The sequence below is a fragment of the Nanorana parkeri genome, unplaced genomic scaffold (genome assembly GCF_000935625.1).
Source record: "Nanorana parkeri isolate BGI_ZX_2015 unplaced genomic scaffold, ASM93562v1 scaffold3487, whole genome shotgun sequence".
Lineage (NCBI taxonomy): Eukaryota > Metazoa > Chordata > Amphibia > Anura > Dicroglossidae > Nanorana > Nanorana parkeri.
The window spans coordinates 20,883-32,334 of record NW_017309755.1 but is presented as its reverse complement, the minus strand read 5'-3'; the positions used below and the strand labels follow the sequence as shown (position 1 = coordinate 32,334).

At 46.9% G+C, this 11,452-nt stretch overlaps 1 protein-coding gene across 1 annotated transcript in view; it reads right to left on the bottom strand.

Annotated features, from left to right (window-relative positions):
* Nucleotides 1-11,452, bottom strand: part of LOC108803197 (spectrin beta chain, non-erythrocytic 5-like) — a gene marked incomplete at both ends in the record, with an annotated part of 44,798 nt that overhangs the window by 14,328 nt on the left and 19,018 nt on the right. Inside the window, 10 exons of the mRNA XM_018575036.1 lie at nt 451-625; nt 1,339-1,559; nt 3,511-3,666; nt 4,829-4,981; nt 6,199-6,316; nt 6,522-6,769; nt 8,155-8,239; nt 9,501-9,571; nt 9,704-9,836; nt 10,861-10,976. Coding sequence (XP_018430538.1) covers nt 451-625; nt 1,339-1,559; nt 3,511-3,666; nt 4,829-4,981; nt 6,199-6,316; nt 6,522-6,769; nt 8,155-8,239; nt 9,501-9,571; nt 9,704-9,836; nt 10,861-10,976 — 1,476 coding nt within the window. The remainder of the gene's footprint in view (nt 1-450; nt 626-1,338; nt 1,560-3,510; nt 3,667-4,828; nt 4,982-6,198; nt 6,317-6,521; nt 6,770-8,154; nt 8,240-9,500; nt 9,572-9,703; nt 9,837-10,860; nt 10,977-11,452) is intronic.

The following is an 11,452-nucleotide window of genomic DNA, read 5'->3' as shown; positions in this document are numbered from 1 at the left end:
GGGGGGGGGGGGGGTATATTATGTAATAATAATGTTAAAAATGCGTTTGAGATAATAAAGTTGTATAATTGAATCAATCACACTGTGATGAAAAATATTTCAGGTTGAGAAGCATCACCTCCCACAAATAAGCTCTGCTCTAACAGCAAAGAACTCTTACCTCCCACAACCAAAGCGCATCTAAAGCCAAAATGTTTATTCTTTAGGTTCGGATATAGTAAGGAACGGCAAAACAACCGTCAGGTTATTTTTTTTCTACTCTTTGTGTTCTATTTGGCAGATTTCCTTCACTTCCTGTCCCAGAGACACAACAGGAAGTAAGGGGAAATCTTCTCTTAGGCAGCTGTCCTCAGGACAGGTGGAAGATTTCCCCACACCTCCTTTTCTGGTGACAACTTTCAAATGTTGGGTTTCCCTTTACTTCCTGTGCTGGTCGTAGTGCAGACTCACCATCTGCGTCAGGAGTCGATCTTCTCCGATCAGCTTCCAGCCGATACCCGCCAGCACCTCGAACTCTTTCATCTTGCCGTCAATGCTTCTCTCCAGCCCCTCCCTCCATGCCAGGCTGAGCCGGTCCTCGGGACTGTCCGACAGGATCTGGGCTCTCGTCTCCTCTGTCCAGGATCTGCAGAGAGAGAGGATCACAGGGGCTCGTTCTACAGAGGCTGGGAAATGCATTTGTGTGAAGCAGTCTGACAATCTGTTTGCAATACTCGTTTTCCTGAAAGCTGTTCTAAGGATGCTGAAGAAGTGAATGTCCTTTTTCAGTTTTAGGTTTTTATTTGGTAAATTATTTTAATTTAAAAAAATACATTTAATTTTTAACTTTTTTTTTAAATAATGCGACTGTATCTGACAACTGGTGTATTAAACTGACGGCGCTGCACATGAACATTACAGCCTGAAGGTGGCGATGTTCATCTGTAGACTGAAGACTTTCCTTCAATGACTGCATGGGATCAATGTGCCAGAGCTGACATAGTGATCACATGATCCGGGGGCCGCTCTGATTGGTCCTTAATCTGATTACCAGAGAAAAAAAAACATTAGTTACATTCTGCAGGTCCCTCATGGAAGGTCTGCAGCCTCTGGTCACACAATTCTCTACTATGCCTATTCCACTCTTTGTCAGAGAGTCACAAGAAGCCTACAATGGGCGGAGTTGGGAACCCCCAGCCTGCACATGCACATGGCTCAGCAGCTGGTGTTCCCTGATTATCAGCAGCCTCAGCATTTGATGACCTGGAGCACTACAGTCGTGCATCCTCCTGCCATGTGTCACCGCGGTCAGATCATGTGACCCCTGTCTTATCTATACACAGCCCATACAGCACTCACATCATCCCCAGGTAGCTCAGGAAGAATTCTCTCAGCTGGGAGGTTCTGTGCAACTGGGCTCGGTTCCTCTGGATGTCCTCCTGTAGCTGGGCCCAGGCCTGGAGGGCTTCCTCAATGCTTCTCCCCAGCACCTGACTTCTCTGGGGGCAGAGCTCTTGTAGCCGGTTCCTTTGCTCCTCCAGAGACCTCACCTCGGCCTGCATCTCTCCCGTCACCTCGGCCTGGATGACAAAATGGCTGCCGTCATGTCAAAGTCACCACAGCTAGGAATGTTCCACATAACCCATCCTTGAGAGTCTCATAACATAATGCGGCCTACACTGTCCATAAAGGGTGAGGTCGTCATAGCGACTGCAGGGCAAACCACTTGCAGTCTTTATATAAGGCATGTGGGTTCGGGTTCGGAAGGACAACCTTTGTGTAATAAGCGATCGGGGTCTTCTATAAACAAGAGAACCTGTCATATACTAGTATTCAAAAGACATAGGGGGGAATTTATCAAAACTGGAGCAGAAGAATCTGGAGCAGTTGCCCATGGCAACCAATCAGCTTCTCTCTTCAGTCTGTTCAGTTAAGCTTTGAAAATGAAAGAGAGAAGCTGATTGGTTGCCGTGCACAGATGCACCAGATTTTGTCTGCTCCGGTTTTGATAAATTCCCCATCACACAGTATATGATCATAGATATAAAACTAACATCTCCGTATGAAGGTTGGAGGAGCTGACTCGAGATCTGGTATGACCCTGAGACCTTGAGGTGCACCTAGAGGCCCCGAGACCTCAGATCAGACCCTGAGTGTTCCTCAAAATAAATGTCAGGAGTTCTAGTTCAATCAACCCCAAATAACCCAAATATTGAACGGGTCCAAGTCTATGCAGGACAGAGGTTAATGATGTCCTCTGCAGCCTGGATGTCCGACAAGACACCTGATCCTGCACTGTGATGGACAGTTTAGATGACAAGAGAATACCAGTGCGGGACAATTAAACCAGTTGGGCCATAAGTAGGTATACACTGGTGACTGGGCCATATTAGTCTCTTAGCTGCAACACTACTAGACATTGGTAGACGTCTAAGTTTTAATCAATGGTGTGATGAGCTGTAGCTCCCTATATACTGTGCTTAGGGTAACTAGAGGACGCTAGTTTGTGTCCTCCCGTTACCCTAAGGAGAACTATGGGGAAAAGCCCTGACCCCATAGTTCTCCTTTAAGGCTCGTGATTTTATGGTGCCTTTTGGTGGCCTGGTTTCATAGAAATTGGAGGGCGTACAAAATATACTTATGTTCTGCAGACTATATGGCCAAAAGGTATGTGGAACACCCCCCAAATGATTCAGGTGTGAAGGGTACTGTTAATAATCAGCATACAAAGACATTGTAGGCAACTATGTACTTCCAACATTGTGGTAACAGTTTGGTGAAGGTTCTTTTCAGTTCCACCATGACCGTGCACAAAGCCAGCTCCATAAATACATGGTTTGACCAGTTTGGTGTGGAGGAACCTTAAGTGGCCAACCCAGAGCCCTGACCTCAACCCTACTGATCACCTTTGAGATGAATTGGAGAAGATATTATCATTCAACATCAGTACCTGACCTCACAAATGGGCACAAATTTCCTAGACACACCCTGCAAAATCTCTTGAAAAGTCTTCCCAATAGAGTGGAGGCTGTTATAGCCACAAAGGAGGAGGGGGGGGGGGGGGACGACTTCATATTAATGTCCATGGATTTAGAATGAGATGTCCAACAAGCCCATATAAGTGTGATGGTCAGGTGTCCACAAACCTAACTATACAGTGCAGGGTAGAAAGACTTTGGCCTTCCAGCTGTTGTGGAGCTACAGGTCCCATTAGGCATGACTTCTAGATGCATGAAGGGATTTTTGTTTCACCACAGCTTGAGGGACAAAGTTTGGCTACCCCCTGATATGATGTTGATAGACATTTAGTGAAACAAGGACAGTTGGGCCACCCGTAGTTAAGTATGGTGGCTGTTGGGGGAACTTCAAAACGGTTTCGCTCCATGGAGTTCCTGCAGACTTTGGCTTTTGTTGTGCTCGCTAGTAGTGACTCACCAGTCTGCGTACTCTTACAATATGGCCACCGCGACAAGACTAACTGTGAGACAGTGAACCACACACAACGTCAATCTAGAGACGGCTGCCAGTTACCTCTGCTTGTTGGTGTAGTCCCGAAATCTCCTGCAAGTCTCTCAGCTCCACGTGCTTCTTCGCCGCTATGTAATTCTGCTCCACCTCCTCCATCTTCCTCCGCACATCCTGGGTCAGGGCGCTGGCTGACTGGATCATATGGGAGAACGCCAAGAGCTACAGAAAAGGAGAGACGGAGACAGTGACGGTACATACCACCCAAGGGGTACCACAAGGTGACTCACACAAATGAGTCTTACATTTAGCAAACAAGACTGTGCAACATAAAATAAGAATAACATTATGTTGAGTCTATTGGTCTACATGGAGCTCAATAACTGGAACTTTCACATCTTAGTGGAAAGTAACCGTCACTTTGTAAAAAAAATAAAGGTACCATAAAGATCCTTATCATGGTATGCTAGCTCTGCGAAGTGACATATGTGATGTACCATTAAATGTCCCCCCCCCCAGTAAGGGTGACACGGTCCCAGTAAGAAGGGCTCTGTTTTATACTGGTATGCACACTCAGAAGCTGGGAGACAGTGTGAGAGTGCCAGTATTACTGTTATATGAGTGCCGACCCAACACATCCAACTGTCATTTGATTTGTTGTATACGGTGAATGCCCTGCACTTGCTGTCAGCAACGCTGTAGACTAGGGATGCACTGATAACGGTTTTTCGGTATTGAGTACAAGGGCCGATATTATTTTGTCCGGTACTCGCCGATACCAAATACTGATACCGGTGCCATGTGCCCAGATTAGTGGATCATGACCCTTCGCCCGGCTTCCTGATTGCCTGTGAAGCCCGTGTTCTGATTGGCTAGCAAGCCGGCATCACTTGTTGCTAAGTAGCGTGGCTTCCTGACCAATCCAGAAGCCGTGTGGCATGTCATAACTCGCTTCCCTGCTTCCTGATTGGTCAGGAAGCCACGCTACTTAGCAACAAGTGATGCCGGCTTCCTAGCCAATCAGAACGCGGGCTTCACAGGCAATCATGAAGCCGGGTGGTGGGTCATTACGTGCCATCCGGCTTCCTAATATGGTTAGGAAGCCAGGCTGCCTAGCAACAAGTTAAGCCGGCTTCCTAGCCAATCAGGAAGCCGGGAGGCAGGTCATAACCCACCGCCCGGCTTCATGATTGGAAAGGAAGCTGGCTCCATGCTCCCTCAGCATTTGCGGTCAGAGGGAGATCTCCCTCTGACAGGAAGTTCCGGTACCGGAGCTAGGTATCGGAGCATTTGGGCAAGTACTTGTACTCACGCAAATACTTGGTATCGGCACTGATACAGATACTAGTACCAGGATCGGTGCATTCCTACTGTAGACACTGACCCGCCTCTCCAGGTCGGTCGTCTCTTTGTTGGCGGCCAGCTCCATCGCTGCATCGTTCAGCATTTCCACCGCTTCCTGCAGCTCTTCCAAAGGGGTGAACACTTCCTTCCTGTGTGCCAATTCTGGGGGGGGATCTGGGGGCTCCCTGAGGGGCTGCAGAAAATAAGGCAGTTGGTGAGCAGGCAATGCACAATACACAATGTTACATATCAGCAGAATGTTACATGATGCTAAAATGTATCACACGTCAATGTACAGAGAGGCACAATGTCAGGTTGTGTGCACTGTGGCAGAGGAATCCAGCAGTAGTGACACTTAGGCCAGGTTCATGTGTGTGCGGTGTGGAAACCCATGCACGTTGTATATACGCGTCTATGCACGTATATACACGAGCGTCTATGCGCGTATATATGTGCACTATATGCAATCCCAGAATGCATCACTCGTAATGGAATTTTTAATGTTCTGTACGCTTATATGCGCGTAAACACGCGTATGTGCGTGGAAATACGCTGCCTGGACGCATGTCTCTTCCATTCTGTTTTTGCGCATATACACGCTACGCAAATATACGGCTCCATACGCGGCTATGTGTATGGAGCCATTTATTTGCATATGTTGCATATGGTACAATACGCGTGTATATGTACGGCAGTGTGAATGAGGCCTAACACATGATATGTCGCGCCTTAACTTGTGTGAGGCAGATCATTCATATTTAATAAGATGTCAATGCACCTACTCATAGCAAAACCCGCACACGCACCCACTTTTGTGAATGCCGCGCAGGGCAATGCACTGCCATGTGTTGCAGTGTCCTGGAGCACAGTGTGTTGCCTTAGTGCGCTATGATGCCATTCATTTTGAATGTCCTATCTTTAGTGTAATAGTATATTACCTGGCCTTAAAGGTCTTATCACACTTCCCTGCAGCTCAAGGCATCTCATCACAGCATTTCAAAAATCGCAGAGGGCCTCTGCTGGATGGAGCCACATGGATTGTAATGGCTTTTATGTGCAAAACCGGTAGACTTGTACACAGAATTCCACAAATCACAAAGTTTCTTTAAGGTGTGGTCCTAGAAGGACCATCCTATCTGTGTACTGCGCCATGGCGGAGGTGGAAGCACAGCACAGAATGCAACACAGCACTAAGGCCGCAGTGTGAACTGTCTCATTCTGCAACCATGGCATGTATTGGTGCTTTCCTAAGTGGGTCGTGCTCTATAAAACACACAGATGTGGACCAGCACAAGTGGACACCAACAGGCAGAAACTGGACTTAGTACAGCTATCACCTTACTATACTTTTTAACTGGGGTTCTCACCAGTAAGACGCACACAATAAACTATAATATTTGTCTCTCTCACCGAATTCCTCCTCCGCCTCTCCTCCTCCAACTGGACAACCTTCATGAACTCGGACAGCACCAACGTGTCTCTCAGATCAGAAGCACGGCGTCGGAGTCCCTCCTGTACCGTCTGCAGCCTGGAAGGAGACAGCATTGCAGGTATAAGTTAACAGGGCAGCCCCTTTTTTGATGTTCTACAATGGTTAAACCTTTAGTTATCATCAGAGAGATAAATAAAGATGTGTATAGGGGAAGCAGAACACCCTTCCTCCTGCTGGTGACCCCTCTAGTCATATCTAAAGATCTATATAGTGGGCTTAGTGGGCGTCACACTGTGCTCACCTCTCCTCCACCTCCCGGACCTGGACCTGCATCTCCTCGTCCACACTCCGCCCGGAGCTCCGCACCGCTCTTCCTGTAGAGTGCATAGCCACTCCTCGTGACTTTACCTGCTTCTCCAAGTAGGACACCTGCCTCAGGTCCCGGCGGACCAGCTCCGGACTGCGCATGGCGGCGGGCTCCGACAGAAGCTGCTCCAGATTCTGCAGCCATTCGGATGTGGCCTTCAGCTCACTGAGGAGAACCTCTTCCTGCAGATTCGTTAGAAAGTACAGATGTAAGTAGATGGAGAGACCCTCCGCACTCCTCACAGCAGTCCCGGCCAGGTATGAAAAAAGTGGTGCTTGCAGTGATGAGATACCACGGATGGCACCGTGCAAACACAGGAAAGTCAGGAAATCACCAGCACTCAGTAGTAAAGATAAATATGTCCCTTTTATTGGACAGAAAGCGTCACAGACATCCAGATGTGACCCATCTTTCTGCCTTGAGGAAGGGACCCTGCGCGGCCCCGAAAGTACATCTTATTGTAAAGTACATCTTATTGTATGTGTGAGATCAACTCTGTCCTCACATGACTGTAAGCTCTGTGGTTTAGTCAGGATTTAACGCTAACATGGCAGCCAAAACTTTTTTTACAGTAGAGAACGGCTCTGACTCCTGTCAGTTTATTCTTTCTGTCTGTGTCCCATCGGGGAGATTTCTCATTACATCTTGTCCTAAAGACACAACTTGGGCTGACATGGTGATCACATGACATTGTTTATTAGAGCAGGCATGGTGATCACATGACTTTGTTCATCAGGGCAGGCATGGTGATCACATTACTTTGTTTATCATTGCAGGCATAGTGATCACATGTCTTTGTTCATCAGGGCAGGCATGGTGATCACATGACTTTGTTTATCACAGTTTACATGGTGATCACATGACTTTACTAGGACTTGCATGGTGACCACATGTCTTTCTTTATCAGGGCTGGCATGAAGATTACATGGCTTTTTTTATCATGGCTGGAATAATGATCACATGACTTTGTTTATTAGGGCAGGCATGAGGATCACATGACTTTGTTTATTAACTCTGAAATTACAATTAACACTGCCATGGTAATCACATGACCTTATTTACCAGTACTGAGATGACGATCACATGGCTTTGTTTATTAACCCTGACATGTAGATCACATGACTTTATCAGTGCTGACAAGGTAATCATGTGACTTTTTTTTAATCAGTACTAACATTAGGATTGCAAGGTTTTTGTTAGAAAAAAAGCCACGTCGTTTTTAAAGCACGTTTTCCCTAAGCAGTCTGCATGCCAAAATTCGAGGCTTATTGCAACAAATTCTGGCCTAAATCTGTCATTTCCGTGCAAAAATCAAGGTTTAGGTTGAAGACAAAATGGTCTCCTCATCCCTAGTTACAACTGAGGATTAATTATAATATTTAAGTTTGACTAACAGACAGACCCCAGAACTAGGTGACTATATTTTTAGTTCTGGCTCTGGCCTCTGAATCTTCCTCTACCGAGGCTGAGAAGGGCGGCAGATATTTGGTGAGTGGGAAGAACTGGAAAGAGATACGAGAGTCAGTCCGTTCTATTCACAGAGGAGGGTGCAGAGCCCCGAGCTCACCTCAGCATCTGGTGATTGGGAATGTCTCAGACAATGATCCTTGATGATGTCACTCTCTTCTCTGCATTGTAGTAATTTCCCACATCTGCTGAAAAACAGAAAAAAAAAACCTAACAAAATAAGTTCACACAATATTTCACACAGTACAACCAACCTTATTATTATTATTATTATTGTGAGAGAGTGAAATTAAACCAAAAAACCAAGGAGGTGAGACATTTCTTATAATAGACAATAATTGCCATTTATCCAACTGTCACTCCAGAGCCTCCTATAGATACATCCTAAATATAGAGCCACCAATCCAACTGTCCATTCAGAGCCTCTTATACATACAACCTAAATATAGAGCCACCACTCCAACTGTCCATCCAGAGCCTCCTATAGATACAACCTAAATATAGAGCCATTTATCCAACTGTCCATCCAGAGCCTCTTATACATACAACCTAAATATAGAGCCACCAATCCAACTGTCCATCCAGAGCTTCCTATAGATACATCCTAAATATAGAGCTACCAATCCAACTGTCCATCCAGAGCACCCTATAGATACATCCTAAATATAGAGCCATCAATACAACTGTCACTCCAGAGCCTCCTATAGATACATTCTAAATAGAGAGCCACCAATCCAACTGTCCATCCAGAGCCTCCTATAGATACATCCTAAATATAGAGCCACCAATCCATCTGTCCATCCAGAGCCTCCTATAGATACAACCTAAATATAGAGCCACCAATCCAACTGTCCCTCCAGAGCCCCCTATAGATACAACCTAAATATAGAGCCAATTATCCAACTGTCCATCCAGAGCCCCCTATAGATACAACCTAAATATAGAGCCACCAATCCAACTGTCCATCCAGAGCACCCTATAGATACATCCTAAATATAGAGCCACCAATCCAACTGTCACTCCAGAGCCTCCTATAGATACAACCTAAATATAGAGCCACCAATCCAACTGTCCATCCAGAGCCACCTATAGATACATCCTAAATATAGAGCCACCAATCCAACTGTCCCTCCAGAGCCTCCTATAGATACATCCCAAATATAGAGCTATGTATCCAACTGTCCATCCAGGACCTGGTTCCCTATACCTATTCTCTCCCCAGTACCATCTTATGAATAACCTGGACTGGTAGAGGAAAGGATATAAATGACGTGTCTGTATTATCTGTATTCCGAGTTTAATGCTGAAGTGCAGATATCTCCGGTATAGAAGGGATCACCTCGTATGTTTCTTCCACATTTAATACACAAGGACAGACCCTTGAATGTGATTTGTGAATCCCGGAGGTGGGAAGTATCAGCACACAATGGTGGGAAGTTTATTTACCTGCTGGGTCCGGCTTGTGTCGCTGGGTGTAGCGGGATCTGCACATTGGAGTCCCCGCTGTTTGGCTCCTTCTGGGAAGATAAATCAAGTGATTGGAGTCACAGAAGATGACGTCAAGTTTTATATTAAGACTCAGGAAGTTCTAAGAACTCCCCGAGGACTGTGTGTGTCCTGTTGGCTCCCTCCCAGCACCGACCACTGACCTGAGACACAATAGTCTGGCTTCCCGGGATGCTTTGCTGCTGCTTTCCCACGCTGCTCTGCTCCCGTGTGTCGGGGGTCGCCGAGTTACCCGGTTCTCTGGTGAACGTGGTGCCTCTGGAGGACTTTCCTGTCCTAAGGGACCAAACATGACTTTATGTTAGCTGCTAATGTCTAATTATAGAGATTGTGGGAATTTCGGGAAAGCGGAGCCTCTCGGCCAAACAGCCACTTGGTGTCGTCTGGTGAAGACGTGAAACATTTAAAACAAACAACTCCCGGACCGATTTATCATTTAGACAGAAGAGGCGACTTTTCTCCTGTCGTAGGGATCGCAGCACCAGACACCTCATAGTATGAATTAGGGATGCACCGATACCGGTATTTCGGTATCGAGTACCGATATATATTTTACCGGTACTCACCGATACCGAATACCGATACCGGAAGTCTCATTCAGGAAGCCAGGTGGCGTGTAATGACTCGCCACCCAGCTTCCCGATTAGCAAGGAAGCTGGAGCCGGCTTTCGTTTCACTATGTGACGAGAAAGCATGGCTTTCTGGCCAATCAGGCTTCCTGATTGGCCAGCTTCCCTACCAATCAGGAAGCCGGGTAGCGCGTCATTACCACGCTGCCCGCCTTCCTGATACAGGAAGTATCGGGCAAGGCATCGGAGCATTTGGACGAATACAACGCCCAAGCACCGGGCTTCTCCGACTGGATACAAAAGTAACAAATATTTAGACATCCCCTGCATTACAAGGGATTAAGTATACCATTGAAAGTGTTTGGTTATATCTGTTTAATAGGTGCAAACAAATACCTGTTGATCCTGCCAGAAATATAGTGAGCTAATAACTTCCTGCTCTGCTGCTTGGTATTAGTTACACTGTTTCTAGCTCTTTGTGTGGACTGCAGAGCACCTCCTCCTATAATATGAAGATAAGGATAGGGGGAGGTGTTTCGGAGTCCTGTTCTAGGATGCCAACACTCTATATAGCTTTGTCGAGATGATCCCACCCTGGGGATTCCCTGCCTCCTCACATACACATATTATCACATACACATATGTCACATCTACCACTGCTACCAGTAAACCTCAATAAGGTTCAATGCTTAAAAGAATAGACGGCGATGTAGAGGGAGAAGAGTCCATACCGGACTGTCTGCTGCAGCTGGGACCAAATCTCCTTCACCTGCCGCTGTCTGTGCAAAGCCCTGGACGCCAGAACGGGGTGGAGGCTGGACACCTGAGACACCGAGACATCCAACATCTGCAGGACGAATGGTGAGCGATGGATGGGTCAGAGGAGATTGTAAGAGGGACATGGATACAAGTGAGAAGAGGGAAAGGACAGAAGAGACAGAGGACAGGGGAGACAGAGGACAACAGAAGAAGAGAACAAGCGAGACAGAGATACAAGTGAAAAGAGGGAAAGGACAGAAGAGACAAGAGGACAGAAGAGACAAGAGGACAGGGGGGACAGAGGACAGGGGAGACAGAGGACAGGGGAGACAGAGGACAGGGGAGACAGAGGACAGGAGAGACAAGAGGACAGGAGAGACAGAGGACAGGGGAGACAGAGGACAGGAGAGACAGAGGACAGGGGACAGGAGAGACAGGGGACAGGAGAGACAGAGGACAGGAGAGAGAGAGGACAGGAGAGACAGAGGACAGGAGAGCCAGAGGACAGGGGACAGGAGAGACAGAGGACAGGGGAGACAGAGGACAGGAGAGACAGAGGACAGG